The 21,763-nt window shown below is 36.0% G+C and overlaps 2 protein-coding genes across 2 annotated transcripts; both read left to right on the top strand.

Moving 5' to 3' along the window:
* Positions 1-64: 64 nt before the first annotated feature.
* On the top strand, positions 65-2,945 carry LOC107925118 (cytochrome P450 716B2). The gene is made up of 4 exons (XM_041079365.1): positions 65-217; positions 851-1,292; positions 1,961-2,172; positions 2,534-2,945. The coding sequence occupies exons 1-4, from the start codon at positions 65-67 to the stop codon at positions 2,846-2,848; spliced, it is 1,122 nt and encodes a 373-aa protein (XP_040935299.1). The 3' UTR covers positions 2,849-2,945.
* Positions 2,946-4,516: 1,571 nt separating this feature from the next.
* Positions 4,517-21,763, top strand: LOC107925046 (abnormal spindle-like microcephaly-associated protein homolog). Its single transcript, XM_041079364.1, is given in 25 exon segments — positions 4,517-5,231; positions 5,584-6,055; positions 6,159-6,244; positions 6,423-6,529; positions 12,195-12,353; positions 12,355-12,406; positions 12,508-12,573; positions 12,789-12,845; positions 13,012-13,128; positions 13,212-13,328; positions 13,553-13,660; positions 13,749-13,884; positions 14,256-14,393; positions 15,468-15,646; positions 15,810-16,724; positions 16,931-17,108; positions 17,224-17,465; positions 17,596-17,773; positions 17,883-18,124; positions 18,303-18,480; positions 18,595-18,836; positions 19,730-19,919; positions 20,213-20,438; positions 20,534-20,689; positions 21,376-21,763. Coding segments are annotated over 25 exon segments (5,271 nt in total). The 5' UTR covers positions 4,517-4,625; the 3' UTR covers positions 21,500-21,763.

Here is a 21,763-nt window from a genome sequence, read left to right as displayed (position 1 = left end):
CGACGGTAACGTACTCGGAAACCACCAACCGCCGTTGTTTAAAAGGATCTGTGGAGAGAGAAATATGACCGCGTTGATCGGCGATGATCACAAGCGTGTGAGGGGAGCCCTTGTTTCGTTTTTGAAGCCTGAAATGTTGAAACAATATGTTGGGAACATGGATGAAGAAGTTAGAAATCATGTAGAGATGCATTGGCATGGGAATCAAAAGGTTATGGTAAGTTCTGATACAATTGGTCAAATTTTAGTTTTTCTCCTTAAATTTGAACTTTAATTTATTGAGGTAGATTTCGACTCATGATGCTGATATGGGTTATTTTTTTCCTTGTGTGTGTTGGGATGGGTATTATTAATAGATTTATATCGATATTTTAATCAAAATAATTAATGGTATTGATTATGTAAGTTAATTAACGGCATATAGGAGGATACTACGCTTCAACGCACTTGAACTTGCGTCCTTCTATACCGCAGTAATGTCAATGTCAATCGAACTTAGATTCAATTGGCAACCGTCTTATCAATTTAAATTTACTGATCATTATAAAAGTAAAGGGATCAAAATATTCAAAATGAAATTAGGGAGATTAAATTCAAAATTTTAGCAATGTAGAGAGACTAAATCCATAGACATTTTTTCCCTTTCTTATAACTACCTACGTAAAGGGGCATAGATAAAAGGGTAGGTAATGGCTTGACCCTCAAAATTGATAAATCTATGATTTAATCCTTTTAGAATTTATGGAATTACAAATTAGTATAACAGTAGAATTTCACTTTGCCTTCCAAAAGATTTATAATTCATCTTTTGCTCCCTTAAAGCAATTTTGTGACTCGGTGTTCCTGATAGGTAATGCCATTGATGAAGACTCTCACTTTCAACATAATGAGCTCACTCATATTTGGCATTGAAAAAGGAGAAACAAGAAACAATCTTATAGAGCTTCTTCAACATATGATGAACGGCTTAATGTCGTTACCAATAAACCTTCCCTTCACACGGTTAAACCGTGGCCTTAAAGCTAGTGCACAACTCAGAGCATTCATCAAGAATCTTATTAGTGAAAGGAAGGCTGCATTGGAGCAAAGGGTTGCTGATACTCGAAAAGATCTCATCGCTTGCTTGCTCGGTATCGGAAAAACTGAGCCTTCGATCCGTATGTCCAATGAAGAAATCGTGGACAACGTAATAGGTGTGATGATAGCGGGGTATGATACATCCTCCGTTCTCATTACTTTCTTGGTCAGGCTTTTGGGTATGGATCGATCCGTTTATGATAAAATCGTGCAAGGTAAGCGAATGATTCAAGTTCCAAACATGTTTGATTACAGGAAGATGGGAAAATGTTGATTTTGGTCCTTCTACTATGCTCAAATTTGGGATTTGGTATGGTTCTTATATTTTTACTATATAATTAGCTAATCTAAATAATTAACACCATTTTCAACCACTATGTAAAATGGATTTTCTTTTTTGTGGGAAGGATGCTTTTTAAGAAAAATTCACACGATTAGTTAATGGTGTTAATTATTTGAGTTAACTAATGACATTATAAAAATAGTGAGATTAACTTATGCAAAAAATTACAAGTATTAATCCTAGAATTGAGCATAGTAGAGGGACCAAATTAAAGAAATTGTGATCGAATTTGTTAGAACACTAATCCCTGGTTCAACCATTGTAAAAAAAATCAAAAATTTCTAAAAAAAATCATTAAAAAATAGAAAAAAAAAACACAAATAAATAATGCTAGAAACATAAACATCATTATATAAATTTTAAAAAAATTAAATATTTAAATTAACTTAAATATGATTCAAACAGTTTTAAATTGATTTTAATATGATTCGATTAATTTTTTCACCAATTTAATTTTCTTTCAATTTTATGGTACCGATTGAATTGATTGTATCATCAATTTTTAATTCAAACAGCTGATTCTATTAACCATGCTTGTAGTATTTCTAATTAAGCTTGAAATTATAGAACAAGAAGAGATAGCCAAGACCAAAACTTCGGAGCTTTTAACGTGGGATGACCTTTCCAAGATGAAATACACATGGAGAGTAGCAATGGAGACTTTAAGGATGAACCCTCCATTGTTAGGTTCTTTTAGGAAAGTCCTCAAAGACTTTGAATATGAAGGATACACTATCCCCGAAGGATGGCAAGTAAGAATTTATATCGTTTAATACAGTAGTGGCACGTAGCATTAAGTTCTAGTAGCTTAATTAAAATTTTTAAAAATTTTAAATGGTTTAATTAAAATTTTAAAATTTTTGAAAAAATAAATAAAAAATTGAGAAAGTTTTAGAGGGTTTAATTAAAAATTTTAAAACTTTTTGTAGAGCTCGATTAGAATTTTAAAAAAAATTGGAGAAATTTTAAGTAAAAAATTCAAAAACTTTGGAGGCTAAAGGCCCTTTGGCTCCCTTTTATGTTCGTCCTTAGTTTAATAATTTGGTTTCTTTTAGGTAGCTTTAGTATCATAATTATCTCTAAACCGAATATGCAAACTTTTGAGAATTTTAGGTGATTTGGGCTGCAAACATGACACATATGGATGAGAGAATTTTCTCGGACCCGTCGACGTTTCATCCAGCGCGGTTCGAGAAACAAGCGTCGATCCCGCCATATTGCTTTGTGGCATTTGGAGGTGGAGCGCGGATTTGCCCCGGGAACGAGTTTGCGAGGATCGAAACGTTGGTTACAATTCATTACTTGGTGACTCGATTTAAATGGAAGCTTTGTTGCTTGGACAATTCATTTTCGAGAAACCATTTTCCAGTTTTCAGTGATGGAATGCTGATAGAAATTGAGCCTAAGGACTCAGTTAGAATCCATTAAAACTTAAAGCACCTTGTAGCATTATAGTGTAATTGTGTTGCTGAATAATTGATGTACAATATCTCTAATCTCTTTCAACCTTTAAATTGGATGAAATACGGACTTAATCATACTCGAACTTATTTATTTTTGATTGTTGCAATAACAACTATTTTAACCTAGTTAAGTCAGAAAAAATTGTTATAATTACATTATTAATTGTGGCCCATATGTGTTCCTAGAATTAAAGCCAGTGACGAATCAAAATTTTTTTGGGGGCGGAATTAAATAATAAATTTTTGAGAGATCAAAAGATAATTTTATAATGTATTAATTTATTATTTCATCATTTTTGAAGAGATTAAACATGTTTTTCTTCATTTTTTAGAGTCAATGTGTAATTTTACCATAAGATAATTTTTAATTTAATTATTTTATAAGGGACTTAAATAATAATTTTTCATTTAAGGGACCAGTTGCAGGGTGTGGCAACTCTGATGCTAACTAAAACATTCATTAACTTGGAAAAGGAGAAAATGAAGGAGTTGATAGGCATGGGTCAAACCTAAAATCAGTGGTGCTGGAAGCAAGGTAGTTAGTATTGTATCGATGGATGTATCAATTTTTTACTAGTACTAATACATAACGGTATCGATCCATTTCAGTGTACTATTTTGGGTTTATTACTATTTTTGAAAAACATTTGATATATGTATATAAAAATTATTTACAAATATCAAACAATGAAATTAAATAAATATCAAATATAAAATACTTATAAAAAATAAAGTTTTTGTTGAAGTGGTAAGGAAAATATTTTAAAAATATTGATGATATAAGTTCAAATCTCACCGCATGTAAATTTTAAGATATAAAAAAAAACTCATCAATTATATAAATTTATTCTTTAATAAACTATACGAATATAATCTATCATTAAATAAATTCAAAATAAACAATCAAAAATATTATTTAATAAATTAAACAATAAGATCATCTCATACTATGCATATAACAATTTATAATTCAATAAATTTAAAATAAATAATTAAAAAAATATAGTATTGAATTATGAATTTAATTTTTTTGTTACTAATACCATATTCTGACTGATACGAGTGAAAACAACCAATATGCATCGATACGATCACTACCGATTAAAATTTGCATTGGAACGTAACTTAAGGTTTATTGTTTCAATTTACTACTAGAATATCAATACAAGCGATACTAGAATGGAACCGACTACCATGGCTAGAAGAAGATGTGGCTCAAGCGACTTTGTATTTAACTACTACGTCATGAAAGGAAGAGGGGTTTTAGATGTGATGAACAAATGTGAAAAGAGTGAAAAAAGATGCATAAGTCCAACTATAGAGAAGTAATAAGGAATGTTACGAATCTTTTAGTGGAAAATGAATTACTGTACCGAGAGTGATTAGTCTGAGCAATTAGTTCAATAGGGTGATTAAATTGAGAAAAAACAAATCCCAACTATTTTAGAATGTAATTTCTTTTTAATTTTTTTTTAAAGACATGTAAACACGTGTGAAATTTTTTATCAGACTCCATCACGTGCCTGAGCACCTGGCTTCATCATATCAATAGTATCACTTCGCGCTCCAAATTTCAAATTCAAATCAAGAAGTACTAAATTTCCCCTTCTTCTCCCTCTCAATTAACTTTCTTCTATAACTAGCTCAAAAAAAAAAAAAAAGAAAGCTCCATCAAAAATACCAGCACCAGCTGAACTGTATGTAAGTCACCGATCAAATTAAACAAAAAAAAAAGGAAAAAAATGGAGGAAGAAGAGCGTTTCCCTCCATTATCTTCTTCTTTCGTTCTTAAAGACATCTCCAATCTCAAAACCCCAAAACGCATTACCAAGAATCCTCAATTCTTCACCGCTTGTAATGAAACTCCGAGGTCATCCTCGTCATTTCGTTACCGTTCTCGGCCTTCCCTTGTCCCTTCCTCTTCCCGCTCCAAAGCCAAAGCCAAGCTCAAAGCCTTCCAGTTGGAGCGATCTCAGTCCGCTTGCAAAGAGCAACTCAAGAAGGACCGATCGCTAAAGTCTTTGGCTAAATCTCTCACCGCTTGGCTCAATTTCCTCTTTCAGAATCCGGAGTTTTGCGGCTGTGATTTGTCAATTAATGGATGCAATGAGAGTAATGTTGTGCGAGTGGACAGTGCCTGGAGAAGTCCAAAAAGGATGAGAGCGTTGTGGTGGAGAGGGGAGGAATCTGAAAATGTTGTTGCGGATGTTTCAAGTTTGAAGTACTCGAGTTTGAGGTCTTCGTTGAAGGACGTATGTAGTTTCGATGAATTGAAGCAGCGGATGCAGGTTTATTTGAGTTTGGTGAGCTGCAAAGAGGTTTTCAATGTCATGACTCAAGTAGCTAAGGTTGAATTCTCTAAATTTTTGTGAACGTGAATTGATTTCATTTGCTGTATAAATTATGAGATTGAAATGCGTGGTTTGTGAAATTCATAAATTCCGAAGGAATTTCAAATTCAATAATAAGTACGCATCCAAAAAAAAATTATGGATTTGAGAAATAATTATGAGTATCATATTTGTATGTATTTTTAAAATTCAAATCCAAAATCTGAAATTCAAGTACCCAAACACTACCTTTTTAACTTTTTGTCTGTAGGAATGATGGCTTTTGCTACAGATTTTAAGTATTCTTGTTGGTTATAATTTGTTAATGGTATAACATTGAAGTTTATTTTTGTTTCTGATTAATTGGCAGAATATAGATGGAGGGAGGTTAACGATGAAAGCAAATTGTCCTATAGTTACAGATGTTGGAATTAAGGAAAAGGCTACTAAAATTCTAATGTCCTACAACCCAATTTGGCTTCGAATTGGGTTGTATATTATTTTTGGTGGTGATTCCCTGATATCACCCGAGGGAGATCTTAGTTCTGTGAAAGATATTTCATTTTTGAAGATGATAATAGAAAAACAATTCTTCTCGCACACTGGACTTGCAAAGGCTTATGCCTATAACAAGAAGTTGGAAGGTTTGTACAGGCCGGGATTCTACGAGAATCTGGGGAATATTATATTGAAGAGAACTTTTTTGCTTGTTCTTATCCTTGACCGAGCTAAATCTCAGACCAGTCTTCCTCTTAACTACGGTATTGATGGAGTCGATGGAGGTTCTCCTCTTCTGTTCACAGTTTCGTCTGGTATAAAATCAAGTCGTCAAGTCCTTAATAGTAATTCTCCGACTTCTTACTTCAATGTTTTTATTCCTTAGTTTTATCCTACAAGTGCTATGTTTGTATGGGCTAACGTTATCTTTTTATTATATGAAACTAGATTTCTTATCATCTGATGTTATGCATGGAGAAGGTGACCTTCTTGCACATCTAGTGACTGTAGGGTATAAAGTTTCTCATCAGCAGGTATGTTGGTTACATTTTAATCCATGTACAGTGCTTAACACTAATCTTATACTCTAGCAACTTAATTTTTAGGCATTGTTCCTATGGTTATACATCAATTTTATTTACCTTCCCTGAAGTATGAAATTTTAATTTTAATTTTTCTTCTTTTTACCGTCCAAATATTTACTTGGTACAGTCTGCCCTTGTGGAGTTTGATTTCCAAGTATCAGATTTATTCTTGGATCTTTAAGATGGTGTGCGGCTCTGTAGAGTTATTCAGCTTTTGCGACATGATTCTGTTGGGTATACAGATTCAGACATGGCCGGAGACATTGACTCGAGGAGATCTACTTCAGGTTACTTAATCACTTATGCAGGGGGAGCTGTGGCATGGCAATTGAGACTGCAAAAGTGTGTTGCATTGTCCATCACCGAATTAGAGTTCATTGCAGCAACCGAAGCGTGTAAGGAGATGCTTTGGATGAAGAAGTTTGTGCATGAGCTTGGTTTTACTCAGGAGAAGTATGTCCTGTACTGTGATAGCTAGAGTGCTATTCATCTTGGTAAGAACTCAACTTTTCATGCTAGATCTAAGCATATTGATGTGAGGTACCATTGGATACGAGATGTTCTTGAAGCTAAGCTGTTAGAGCTTGAGAAGATACACACTAATGATAATGGTGCTGATATGTTGACGAAGGCCTTACCAAGAGGAAAGTTTGAAGCATGTTGTTTGACCTCCGGTATGGAGGCATTCCCCACATAGTTGGAGGGGGAAATTTGTTAGGTGTGGGTCCCACTATGTGGGAAACCCATAATTTCTGCCACATTTTATTGTCTCTCTTTTTTTGGTTTTGTCAAAAGCCATTTTTTGGGGGGCTTTTAACGGGTGATGTGGGCAGAAATTTTTGCAGAGCTAAACCAAAAAAAAAGAGACAATAAAATGTGGCAGAAATTATGGGTATTTCTGCCACATTTTATTGTCTCTTTTTTTTTGGTTTAGCTCTGCAAAAATTTCTGCCCACATCACCCGTTAAAAGCCCCCCAAAAAATGGCTTTTGACAAAACCAAAAAAAGAGACAATAAAATGTGGCAGAAATTATGGGTTTCCCACATAGTGGGACCCACACCTAACAAATTTCCCCCTCCAACTATGTGGGGAATGCCTCCATACCGGAGGTCAAACAACATGCTTTAAACTTTCCTTTTGGTAAGGCATTCGTCAACATATTAGCACCATTATCATTAGTGTGTATCTTCTCAAGCTCTAACAGCTTAGCTTCAAGAACATCTCGTATCCAATGGTACCTCACATCAATAGGCTTAGATCTAGCATGAAAAGTTGAGTTCTTACCAAGATGAATAGCACTCTGGCTATCACAGTACAGGACATACTTCTCCTGAGTAAAACCAAGCTCATGCACAAACTTCTTCATCTCCTTACACGCTTCGGTTGCTGCAATGAACTCTGATTCGGTGGTGGACAATGCAACACACTTTTGCAGTCTCGATTGCCATGCCACAGCTCCTCCTGCATAAGTGATTAAGTAACCTGAAGTAGATCTCCTCGAGTCAATGTCTCCGGCCATGTCTGAATCTGTATACCCAACAAGAACAGGTTTCTCATTGCCGAAACAAAGTTTCATGTTGGAAGTGCCACGAAGATATCTCATAATCCACTTCACTGCATTCCAATGCTCTCTGCCTGGATTAGAAAGAAACCGACTAACTGTACCAACGGCATAAGCCAAGTTTGGTCTCGTGCAAACCATTGCGTACATCAAACTACCCACAGCTGAAGAGTAAGGAATTTTTTGCATCTCTTCCTTCTCCTTTTCTGTGGAAGGACTATGCTTAACACTCAATCTAAAGTGCATAGCATAAGGAGTATTCACCGCTTTAGCTTTGTTCATACTAAACCTTTGAAGTACTTTCTCAATGTACCTCTCTTGTGATAACCATAATTTCTTGGCCTTTCTATCATGTTTCTATCATGTGTCAGTCTTATGCCAAGAATTTGCTTTCCTGGCCCCAAATCTTTCATTGCAAAGGATTTACTCAACTTTTGTTTCAACTTCTCAATTCTAGAAGAATTCTGACCAACAATAAGCATATCATCAACATAGAGCAAAAGAATAATAAAATCATCACCAGAGAATCTCTTAACAAACACACAATGATCAGAAGTAATCTTCTTGTAGCCTTGCTCTCCTATAACAGACTCAAACTTCTTGTACCATTGCCTTGGAGCTTGCTTCAAACCATACAAGCTCTTCTTCAATCTGCACACATAGTCCTCTTTCCCTTGTGCAACAAAACCCTCTGGCTGCTCCATGTAAAGCTCTTCTTCCAAGTCACCATGAAGAAAAGCAGTTTTCACATCCATTTGTTCAACCTCTAGGTCATAACAAGCTACCAAACTCAGTATAGTTCTGATAGAGGCCATCTTCACAACCGGAGAAAATATTTCTTCAAAATCAACCTTTTTTTTTCTGAGTATAACCCTTGACGACCAATCTAGCTTTGTATCGTAGAGATGAAGACTTCTCTTCTTGCTTCAACCTGTAAACCCACCGATTATTCAAAGCTCTTTTGCCCTTAGGCATTTTCACCAATTCAAAAGTATGGTTCTCATGTAAGGATTGAAGTTCGTCTTTCATCGCTTCAACCCACTGATCTTTGCATTCACTCTCCATAGCCTCTTCATAACATTCAGGTTCTCCCCCGTCAGTCAAAAGAACATATTCATCAGGAGAATACCTGACAGAAGATCGTCGATCTCTGGAAGACCTTCGAAGTGGAATTGCTGGTGGAGCTATAGGTGCTTGTTGATCATTCACAACATCATCCATGGGAGTATCAAAGTCACCTATAGTCTGATGGTCACCACTAACATCACCATGCACATCATCCTGAATAGGATCTGGTGAAGAGTCTAGGGGAATCGGATTCACATCGATCAAGTCACCACTACCTTGTGAATCCACTTTCTCCGTCTTATCAATGTCATCAATGGTCTGATCCTCAATGAAGACAACATCTCTGCTTCTCACGAGTTTCTTCTGAACTGGATCATAGAGTCTATAACCAAACTCACCGTCTAGACCATAACCAATAAAAATGCATTGTCGAGCCTTGGCATCCAACTTGGATCTTTCATCCTTTGGAACATGAACAAATGCTTTACAATCGAACACACGTAGGTGATCATATGACACGTCTTTACCAAACCAAACTCTATCTGGCACATCACCTTTCAAAGGAACACTAGGAGACAGATTTATCACATGTGTCACTGTATTCAAAGCTTCAGCCCGAAACGATCTTGGTAACTTTGCATCTGACAACAAACATCTGACTCTCTCAATCAATGTTCGGTTCATTCTTTCAGCTAACTCATTTAACTGTGGAGTCTTTGGTGGTGTTCTCTGATGTCTGATTCCCTGTCGCAGACAATACTCATGAAATGACCCTGTGTACTCGCCACCATTATCAGTACGAATGCACTTCAACTTCTTCCCAGTTTCTCTTTCAACTGATGCTTGAAACTGTTTAAACACCTCAAAGACTTGATTTTTAGACTTCAAAGTGTAAACCCATAGCTTTCTTGAACAATCATCAATGAAAGTCACAAAGTAAAGTGCACCACCATGTGATCTTACTTTTATCGGACCACAAACATTTGAATGGAACAACTTTAGCAACTCTGATTTCCTATGAGGAGGATGGCTTCTAAATGAAACTCTTCTCTGCTTTCCTGCTAGACAATGAGCACAATTCTTCAGTGTAGCATTCTTTAAACCCGAAAGTTGATTCTTCTTCGCTAAACAGCTAAGCCCCTTCTCACTTATGTGACTGAGTCGTTTATGCCACAACTCAATTGAGCTGTCATTCAGTGTCACATTTACCGTCTCTCGAGAAGTCAAAGCTTGCATCAAGTACAAATTTGAGCTCTTCTTTCCTCGAGCCACAACCAAGGAGCCTTTAGTCAGCTTCCACTGCCCTTCATTGAAGGTGTTACAGAATCCCTCATCATCAAGCTTTCCTGTAGAAATCAAATTCAAACGGACATCCGGTGCATGTCTGACATCCTTGAGAGTTAACTTTGTTCCATTGTTACTTACCAAGCTAACATCTCCCATACCAATAACCGAAACCAAACCATCATTACCCATCTTCAATACCCCAAAATCACCAGGAGTATAAGATGTGAAGAATTCCTTCCTCGACGTGACATGAAGTGATGCACCAGTATCAATCACCCAACTAGTCTCGTCGCATGCTAGGTTGACCAAATTCTCATCACAAATAACTAACAGATCTTCACGAGTAACAGTAGCAACACGCTCGGATTTTTCATCGTCATTCCGATCGTGTTTATCACCACCACCTTTGTTCTCTTTCTTCCACTTAAAGCAATATTTCTTGATATGACATTTCTTACCACAATGATGACACTCAAGATTCTTGTATCTCGATCTTGACTTGCTTCGGCTTTTATCTCTACCCTTTCCATCTTTGTCTCTGTTTCTCCCCCTGTTCTCGATAACCAACACCTCGGACTGTGATGTAGAACCCTGAGATCTTCTTCTAACCTCTTTATTTAACACACCACTCTTAACCAAATCCAAAGTAATAATACCCTGTGGGGCAAAATTAATGAGTGAGACTCGAAAGGTCTCCCAAGAGTCTGGTAGAGTAGCAAGCAACCAAAGTCTTAAAATCTCGTCATCAAATTTGACACCCATACCAAGCAACTAATTCATCACACTCTGAAATTCACTAACATGGTCAGCTATAGACATTCCTTCTTCATATTTCAGCGCCATCATTTTCTTCAGCAAAAATAACTTGTTATTGCCCGACCTCGAAGCATACAAGCTTTCAAGCTTCTCCCACAATGTTCGAGCATGTGTCTCCTGATCAATGTGGTTGTAAACATTTTCTTGAACAAATTACCGAATAAATCCACACACTTGTTGATGCTCAAATTCCCATTCTTCATCACTTTTCGAATTGGGTTTTTGAGTAGTAAAGACCGGAAGATGCAAAGCCTTCACAAACAACAAGTCTTTCATTTTATTCCGCCAAAGTTGATAATTTGTGCCATTCAACATAATCATCTTGCTCGTATTAATTTCCATAATTATCTGACACAATAACCAAGCTCTGGTACCAGTTTGTTGGGAAGAAACCGAACAACCGAAACAAAGCGAAAGCACAACCGGTGTTCTTTCTCTCCTTATAACTCCTGTCAAAAATTATGGCAAGCACAATAGCACAAGATATGTTCTCTAGCAACCTTAATCAACCACAAATCAACTAATGCAACCACAACAAAAATAAATAGAGACACCGGTATTTTGACGTGGAAAACCCCTTTAAATCAAGGGTAAAAACCACGGGACTTTAGAGTCTGATCAAGAGTTCCACTATCATCAAATGTTCAACTACAAGATCACAATATCAAGCCTACAACAAGCATTCAACTCCGACAAGGCTAACAATATGTAATCTTTAGCAAAAGAGAGAAAAATGAGAGAACATCACCAAAAACGTAGCTGCTGAAAAATGGGTATTTCCGACGCTACAAGTCTCGGATGAAAAATCCGACCGTACAAAGTCAAGAACACCTTATCACCTAGCTGCTGTCCAAAAATCAGCTCAATCGAACCACGGATGAATCTTCGATCGAAGAGTTGATCACTGCTGCACCAAACTTGAAAAACTGAAATTTTCTTTTCTCTTTCTCTCTGTTTTAATTTGAGATTTTTTTTTTTGATTTAGCTCTGCAAAAATTTCTACCCACATCACCCGTTAAAAACCCAAAAAATAGCTTTTGACATAGTGGGACCCACACCTAACAGATTCCTCTATCCTCATGGTTGCTATTTTTCTCTTATCGTCTTGAAGTTTACACAACAGGATCAACTGATAACAATTAAGCAGTGCATGGAATGTAGTTTTAACTTAATAGCTTGTTGCATGAGCAGAAAATAGTAGTTCCTTCAGACACCCATAAAAAGAATTTGGCCAATTGTGGTGTTGCCCTGCAATATTTGAGAGAGGCTGGTGTCATGCTATGTGATGAAGATGGATTGAAGATTACAAGAGATGATGTTGCTGACAGATACGGAACTCACTCTATCCTTGCTCTGGAATATATTTGTTCGTTTACAGGTCTGCTAATCTCGTCTTTGTTTGAATTTTTCAGATGTTTATAAGAGTTCTTTCCATTGTTAGTCCTTTAGCTGTGACTCATGATTTCATTGATCTTGCAGTTGCCACTTCTGATTGACAGAACAACCATTGCTAGTGAAATATCCAAAATACGTGGCTTTAATATGGTATGCTTCATATTTTCCTCGAGTTCTGGTGAACGATGGATAAATGTTTAGTTTTTCTATTCTTTACAGAATAAAGAAGTGCGTGAAGTTTTAGCAACCAGTTATATATTTAAATACTAGAAAACTTAGCTAAGTTCTTTTTATATTCCTTTCTGTTGTTTATTAAGATTTCCTGGTGTTCGTAAATTATTTTTCATTTTTTCCAATTATGACAGGATAAGTTGAATGTAATAAATTCCACGAATTTGGGAATGCTTTTAAACTGGATCCAGGTATTCTGTTATATCATCACCACCCTAGTTTTTCCTCTTCTCCACTTTTAGATAACTTTTGTCGGGTATATTTGTTTGTGTTTTTCTTTCATTTTATGCATGTTCACTCTTAAATTTGCATCTTTATGATTTTACTGCTGTTAATAAGTTGAATGAATATTTGTAGGCAATTTGTGAAAATTATGGTCTTAAGGTTGACAGTTTTTCTTCACTGGTTAATAGAAAAGCCATATGGTGCTTGCTTGATTATTACTTCCGCAGAGAGCTTTCTTGTTCTAACAAGGTGGTACACATTTTTTCCTGTCCCAATGTTTTTCTTCTTTTTCTGTTGTGATTTGTATTAATCTCTTATTGTTGTCTTAACAGGACTCTCATGAAACAAGAGATGAGAAATCAATCATGTCCACTACTGATTACACAGATGCAGTTCACAATTTTGTATTATCACAGAAACTAACAGCAATATTGGGAAAGTTTCCTGAGGTAATGTTTAGTTTAATGCTCATTGATTGGATATGTGCTATAAACAGTGAGGTTTGAGAGAAGCTGCTAATTTTATAAAAGCTTATGGGGGTTTTGAGGTACAACGGTGTTCACAATACATTGTGGTTATGATTGTCATAATTGAAAAGTGAAGTTTTAACATATCTTTATTTCTCAATACAATATTATTGTATGTCTTACTCTTTGCCTATTTTGTTGTATAGGTTCTGCAAATAAGTGACTTACTTGAGCATAATGGTGCAGTTAGTGAGAAGAGTGTGGTAGTTTTGCTGACTTTCATTCTGTCCCAGCTTATCGTCAAGAAAAATGTGGTAATGCCTGATAGCGGAATTATTTTTGAACCACTTGATTGTGCCACAGTTATGCAACTACTTCAAGAACTCTTCTAACTTTTGCCAGGATCAGTTGAATTTCCATAAAATGTTGGGTTGTAATTGCCAAACCCTAGAGAGGAGGAGACATTCATTAACTCGAAGGCGGTCAGCAAGTACTGAAGCAATTGTGCGAACGGACAGAGACTTAGATATCACTGAAGGTCCTTCTTTATTTAGTGATAATCCTCATTTTAGTGAGTTATGTATGTTGCATGTGTCTTTTCTCATGCAGCTAAATGTTGTTGACAGTGCACTTTAAATTCTGAAAATAATCACATGATACGTAAATGCATGAAATTCGGACTGCATATGAATTGCTCTCATCGAACCTAGTTTCCTGGGGTTAAAAAGCCAGCAAATAAGTTGGTAGTGGCTGGCAGAGAACAATTTAATAGACCTGGGTCTTTGATACCATGTTAAGTGTCCAACCTAAAACCAATTGGCATTTTCTAGTTTACCGTATGTTCAAGCCCTTAGATTGAGCACTAAAATCTAATCTTTGTTTGCTCCCTCTTCCATTTCATTTATGCAGATGCTACTAAAAAGTTTAAGATCATTCAGGCTTGGTGGCGAGATATGACAGAACGAAACTACAAAAGTGTTGTAAGACCTGCTGCTTCTACTTCATCTTGCTTTCCAGCTCGGAAGACAAGCATTGACATTTTAAGAGGTTATTGTGAACCTTCTCTAGTTAGCTTTTTGTAATAGTTTTCCTTTTATTTTTCTTTGTCCTTTGTCTGTTTTGTTATAATTTGATGCATTTTTAACACTGACTAGGAGTTCTATACCTTTTGCTCTAAAATTTTCTCCTTATTAATTAGTTGATGTTTCTTCTTAAGAAATTTATTTTTGATATTTTTGGTTTTATTGATACAAGAAATAAATAAGGGAAGATAAAGTGGTGGGGTTAGAATAGTTCACCTTTGTATGGCGGAGAGCCATCAATGATGGAAAAATGATGGAAATGAGAGGGAGAAGCAATGGAGAGTCTAGGGGTGTAAATGAGACACTGATGCTCGCAAATTGCTTGAGTTCGACTCGAAAAAATTCGAATTTGATTTGGTAATCGAGTTGAATTTGAGTATAGTAATACTTGGCTTGAACGGCTTGCGAGTCTTATCGAGCTTTTCATATTTTTATATTATTAAATTATGTTATTACCCTTAATATATATTATTAACCCTAAGATTAATTATTGAGTTGAGCTTGAGTACAAAAATGACGAAATGAGCATAATTGAGCTTAAGTAGCTCGATTATATCTTGAGCTGAGTATCGAGCTCTGAATTTCGAGTCAAGCTTGAGCTTGGCAGTATTCAGACTTGGCTCAATTTCACATTCAACTCCTTTTCGATCTCAATCTTGGGAACTTGTGTTTCCGTGCTTCTAAGTGCATGTTTGTAATGACGGTAAATGTTGAGCAATACCGTATAACAAAAGTACAATGATAGTTATTATCTCATTCTAGAGTATTGGTACATTGAATAAAGCACCGGATTGGTACCCCACTTATTCCACCAACCCAATAATTTACCATATATTTTCAGAGTTAGTTAAAACGTGCTGGTGAATCACACTTTATCTAAATTTAAGATCATATTGGAATTGGAAAATTCAGTTGACAAATTATACATTCCCTCTAAGGTTGTATGGGTTTTTGGCTTTCTCACTTTTAGCTTAATATGGCACCTTTATGGTAAGTAATTTTTTTCTTCTAACCTTGCACTCCCTGCATAATGCTTCAGAAAAGGCCGCAATAGTCATACAGTCTCATTTCAGGCGATTCATAGAGCGTCATAATTTTCTTAAGATGACAAAAGCTATTGGCTTAATCCAAACTGTTACGCGTGCATGGTTGACTGTGAAGAAAAATTCAGCGCTCAATAAATTCAGATTTGCCGGAGTTCCGGAAGTTCCATCTGGTGTTTACTCTTATCTGAGTATTTTGGCTATACGCATATTTCATATTACCTGTTTCTCACTTCACTTTTTTGATCTTTGCTTCACAAGAAGTTGGGAGACTTGTCAAGTTTATCGGTGAGAGACACAGTTTTGTTAATTTAAGAAGATCAGTGTTACTCATGTAGCATGTTGCAAGAATTTGGGTAGCTCAAAGACGTGATGCATCCTGTCCAATCCTCATCAAAGCTGCCATTGTAATTCAGAAATGTTTTCGTGGTTGGGTGGTAAGATCACTTCACATGATTGAGAATGCTTCTCGTAAATGCCAGCAGAAGGGTCTAAGTAATAGTGAAATAGAAGCAGCAACCGGGATTCAGATTGCATGGAAGAATTTTGTTAGCAGATCTCTGCACAAACACACTTTTGCTGCAACAAAAATTCAGAGTCATTTCCGTGGCTGGCAGTTAAAAAGGAATTTTATGAAGCAGAAGCAAGCAATAATCACAATTCAAAGTAATTTTCGACAGTTCAAATGTTCGAGTACTTTTCAACAATATAAAACTGCTCGTATTGAGAATGCTTCGTTCAAGTACGAAGAGAAGAGTCTAAGTATTGGTGAAACAGAAGCAGCAAGCAAGATTCAGATTGCATGGAAGAACTTTGTTTGCAGATATCTACAAAAACAGACTTATGCTGCAACTAAAATTCAGAGCCATTACCGAGCTTGGCAATTAAGGAGAAGTTTTATAAAGCAGAAGCAAGAAATAATAAAAATTCAAAGTAATTTTCGACGGCTGAAGTGTTGGTGGGCCTTTCAGATTGCTCAGAAGGAATTTGTCTGTAGATCTCTTCAAAATCAGACATTTGCTGCAACAAAAATTCAAAGTCATTTCCGTGGTTGGCAGTTAAGGAGGAGTTTTGTCAAGCAGAAGCAAGCAATAATAGCAATTCAAAGCAAATTACGACAGCTAAAATGTTCAAATGCTTTTCAGCAATATAAGATGGCTGCCAGATCAGCAATCATCATTCAATCTTGTGTTCGTAGATGGATAGCTCAGAGAAGAGCTTTGAGATGTAGGTATCTTACTGTTGCAATCCAAGTAAGTTGTCTCTTCCATTGCTGATTAGATCATAGTGCTTCCTTATGTTTTCTTCATTGCCATGATATCATGGTCCATTTGATATCTTGACATTTTAGATAATAATCACCTCTATTTCAAATCTATTTCCATTCTTTAGCATATATTCTTATTAGATGTTTACTTTCAGCAATACATAACCACCTATCTTTTTCCTTAAAAATCAGAGACATTGCCGCGGTTGGCTTGCAAGGAAGGATCTTTTGAAGCAAAGGAATGCTGTAATAAAGATCCAAAGAGCAATACGGTGTGTAATATGTCAGAAGGCGTTTCATCTTCAGAAATTGGCAGCTATTGAGATTCAAAGGGCTATCAGAGGGCAAATTTCTCGAAAAAAGCTTTTAGGTACTTAGTTTTCTCCTGAAAATTCACTTACTTGATTACAAAAAGTTCTCATTTGTATGCTTCAGTTGCGGTTCCATCTGAGAATTTACAAAGAATATGGTTTGAGAAATTGCAGGAGCATCTTCCTTTTGTGCGGCTAGTGCTTCCAGTTACGGTTGTAATATGTCAAAGGGCTTCTTCCAGAGTTTTGAACTAAAATTAGTGATTACTTCAGTTTTGAAACTGCAAAGGTGGTGGAGAAGTGTTCTGTTACTTAAATTAAGAACGAAATCAGCAATCATTATTCAGAGTCATTCACGGGGATGGATTGCTAAGCAAAAAGCATATATAGAGAGGCATTGTATTGTTTTACTACAAGTAAGATATTTCCATATTGAGCTACGCTTTATATAGTTGGATTAAATAATGCAACGACTAAACGTGCATAAGGTGTCCACGTGCTGCAATACATAAATCACTGATTTTTTTATTTTTTTTTACATGTCAGAGACATTGCCGTGGTTGGCTCGTAAGGAAGGATTTTTCGTTGAAAAGGGATTCTGTAATAAAGATCCAAAGAGCGATACGGTGCCTAATATGTCAGAAGGCATTCCATTTACATAAACTGGCAGCTATTGATATTCAAAGGGTTATCAGGGGTCAACTGTCTCGAAGTAGGCTTTTAGGTACTTGGTTCTTTCCTCGATATCCACTTATTTGTTTACTAGCAGTTCCCATTTGTATGCTTAAGTCGTGGTTCCTTCTCAAAATAGCATATGGTTTGAGCAATTGCAGGAGCATCTTCCTTTCATGTAGCTACTGCTGGCAGTTACAATTGTAAGATGTCAAAAGGCTTCTTCCAGAGTTTTGAACTAAAATTAGTGATTACTTCAGTTCTGAAACTGCAAAGGTGGTGGAGAGGTGTTATGTTACTTAAATTAAGAACAAAATCAGCAATAATTATTCAGAGTCATGCACGGGGATGGATTGCTAAGCGAGAAACTTGCAGACAGAAGCATTGTATTGTTGTAATACAAGTAAGATAATCTCCATATTGAGCTCTGCTTTATATAGTTGCATTAAATGATGCCTTTCTGATTCTTAGTATCCACTTAGCCTTATTAGTCATACCCGTTGGCATTCTTCAGCATATATTTCCATAAGGTGTTTACTTGCAGCAATACATAGATCATTGACCCTTTTTTCTTACAACAGAGACAGAGCCGTGGTTGGCTTGTAAGGAAGGATGTTTTGTTGAGAAGGGATGCTGTAATAAAGATCCAAAGAGCAATAAGGAGCCTAATATGTCAGAAGGCCTTTCATTTACAGAAACTGGCAGCTATAGATATTCAGAGTGTTATCAGGGGCCAAATTGCTCGAAGTAGGCTTTTAGGTACTTACTTTTCCCTTGAATATCCACTTATTTTATTTCTAGAAGTTATTTGTTTGCTTCAGTTGTGGTTCCATCTGAGAATTTACAAAAATATATGGCTTTGAGCAATTGCAGGGGCAACTTCTGTTCAGGCAGCTGGTGGTGGTGCCTGCAATTGTAACATGGCAGGAGGCTTCTTCCGGAGTTTTGAATTAACATTAGTGATTATTTCAGTTCTGAAACTGCAAAGGTGGTGGATAGGTGTTCTGTTACTTAAATCAAGAGCAAGGTCAGTTATCATTATCCAGACTCACGCACGGGGCTGGATTGCTAGGCAAAAAGTGTATAGAAAGAGGACTTGTATTGTTGTAATACAAGTAAGATGTCTCCACATTGAGCTATGCTTTATATAATTGCATTATTTTTGTTCAATTTACGTGATTGCATTTGATGATGCCTTTTACAAACATTTAGAGTTACAATTTTTTTGCTTCATAGAATCTGCTTACACTAATATCAACTTAATTTTGAATTGGAATCATGACTGCTGAGGGTCCAAAATCCTCAATAAAGCTAGCTCAAATGGTAGTAGTTTTACCCATTAATGTCCTATAAGTTACTGAGCACTGGTTTAAGTCTAACGATGCATAACAAGCATGGTGCCTTTCTCAGGCACCTGATGAGATGCTCCCACTTTGAACCCTTCACCTTCTGACTTTTAGAACTCATAATGCCAATAGCTTATAGGGCTAGGGCATTAGTGGGTGAGCTACCACTTGAGCTAGCAGTTTTTTTATTGAGGATTTCTAACTCTCAACGACCCCAGTGAGCATCTAAAGACACTACAAGTTCAGAGTTAGAGTGCTTTGTCAGGTGACTGAACAGGAAAACCATGCGCATTGTTGGACTTGAACTCATTTAATGGGTGAGAATGCTATCGCTTGGGCTAGCGCTATAAGCTATAGGGCATCACGGATTCTAGTTGCGCATGGTTCACCTTCTCATGCACTTGACGAGATACTCCCGTTATGTGAACTAGTTGTCTCTTCAGACATTTGAACTCTTAGGAGACAAAAACCCTAGTGAAGATAATACCTGAAGTGTTGAGCGTCCGACCCATGCCACATTTGGTTAATATTGCTCACTGATCAGTCCTCATCCTTTTGCTAGTTGTCTTAATACATATTTTGAATGATGAACTTGACTATCCAACACAATTTTAAATTCTAAGTATGTTCTCCTAATTTCCTTTTTCTTATGGATTTGGTAGTCATATTGGAAAGGTTATGTTGCTCGGAAAGAATCAAGAGAGCAGCTATTGAATTTGCGCTTGAGAATGCAAAAGTCTGCTATGAATGTTGATGATAGCAGACGTCTTATTAACCGCCTTTTGTCAGCACTTTCGGAACTACTGAGCATGAAAAGCATCCGTGGCATTCTTCACAACTGTGAGACCTTAGGTGAGCATGCTATGTTCTACATCAGCCATACTTTCTTCGTATTCTCATGCCTCAGAAAAAGTGACCCTTGCTTTATTTATTTCTAATCTTATATTTTCTGATTTTCTTTTGCCTGTCTATTTAGTTAATGAAATTAAAATGTTTGGATAACCTTACCTGCGTTAGGGAATAGTGCATTGGCATAATATGGTCCCCATAAAAAGGAAACATAAGTACTGAGCATAGTCTAATTTGATGAGCTAAAATGACAATGAATCTACATTACAAGCTTGTAAAAAACACTTCGATTGCAGATATGGCTACAGCTCATTCTCTGAAATGCTGCGAAGAACTTGTGGCTGCCGGTGCAATCACCATTCTCCTAAAGCTGATTCGTGCCGCCAGTCGTAGCATACCCGATCAACAGGTTCTAAAGCATGCACTCTCAACACTTCGAAACCTTGCACGTTATCCGCATTTGACACAAGTGTTAATCGACACTCCTGCATCTGTAGAGACAATCTTATGGGAGTTGCACAGGTTTTAACATTTTCTGCTGTATTACAAGTCAAGATAAATGGCACATCATATGTTATTTATTACTTGTTTCATATTTTGTCAATAACTCATTCCAGGAACAAGGAAGAAGGATATTTTATTGCTTCACAAATCCTGAAGAAGATATGTTCAAATGAGAATGGTGTGATAACTGTACACAAGTTTCCCGCTCTTTTGAAGAGACTATACAATCTTGTTGAAGAACTCACAAGGAAAGCATACAATGAAAAAAGGTTAGGCTTCGGTTACTAAATCTCGGGGAGACCAATCGGTCGGTTCGGTTGGTGCAATTAAAAAATATTTAAAGAAAATCAATTTAACTGACCAATTTCATAATTTAATCAACTAATAGGTTAAGGTAGGCCTTAATTGATTTAACCGAAAGGATTTAACATTTGTCATTAAATGAGTACATATTGAATTGGGTAGGATTTGGGATTTGGTTAAAAATTATATTATAAATTTCTTATAATAATATAATTTTTAGTCTTCGACAATTAGGTTTTTTTATTATCTATATATATTAGTTTATTTTAGTACTGAATTTAGTAATTAAGTCTATTTTAGTCTTTAAACTTGACAAATGTAAAAGTTTGATGACGTGGTATAATTTCATAATTTCATACCATGTAAACTAACTTCAAGAATTAAAATGAATTTAGTTGTCAAGCTTAGATATCAAAATGGACAAAAAAAATAACAAAAATATTAAAAGTCAATTAATTTGATTCATTTAATAATAAAAATTCATAAGCGATAAATAAAGCAGATAACCTAATTTTAATCCTTACAAAACCACTCTAATCACTCACAACTGATTTGACTGAACTAAAAATCAACTGTTAAATAAATTTTAATTGACTTTTACTCACTCTCATCATCGTAATTTTGTTACCCCACAAATTATGTTACCTTTCAGGAATCCCCGTGCTGTTGCTGTAAGAGACAACACAGATAGAAGATTGAAGGAGGCCGTGGAACTTCTTAAACTAATAACAAATGGTTACAAATCCAGCAAATTGCCAATCGCTTTTGCGATGTGAAAGAAATTTTATTTACACTTTAGTTAGGATCTAAATAACTCTCCAGATTTTCCATATATAGTGTGCCAGACTGCCATTGATGTGCTTAAATTGGTGGTGCATGATCCGTGCTCAATTGTGCATGTTTTAACATAGGCAATTTAATTTGATCTTTTTAGTTTAAGCAACTGTAGAGATGAAAATGTAGTGTCAATCTGTAGTTGAATATTAGAAACAGAAATCATTTAACTATCCCCAACTTGGAAGATAGAAGGTTAAAACTAA

This window comes from Gossypium hirsutum, chromosome A10 (assembly GCF_007990345.1).
Source record: "Gossypium hirsutum isolate 1008001.06 chromosome A10, Gossypium_hirsutum_v2.1, whole genome shotgun sequence".
NCBI lineage: Eukaryota > Viridiplantae > Streptophyta > Magnoliopsida > Malvales > Malvaceae > Gossypium > Gossypium hirsutum.
The sequence above is the reverse complement of the archived record's forward strand: the minus strand, read 5'-3'. Positions and strand labels throughout refer to the sequence as shown.

What these genes read in the sequence shown, in the direction of transcription:
- LOC107925118 (XM_041079365.1), top strand. Translation starts at nt 65, where the DNA reads ATGACCGCGTTGATCGGCGATGATCACAAGCGTGTGAGGGGAGCCCTT. An exon ending in TTATGATAAAATCGTGCAAG is followed by an intron (nt 1,293 to 1,960) that starts GTAAGCGAATGA and finishes CCATGCTTGTAG; the next exon opens with TATTTCTAATTAAGCTTGAA. An exon ending in CTATCCCCGAAGGATGGCAA is followed by an intron (nt 2,173 to 2,533) that starts GTAAGAATTTAT and finishes TGAGAATTTTAG; the next exon opens with GTGATTTGGGCTGCAAACAT.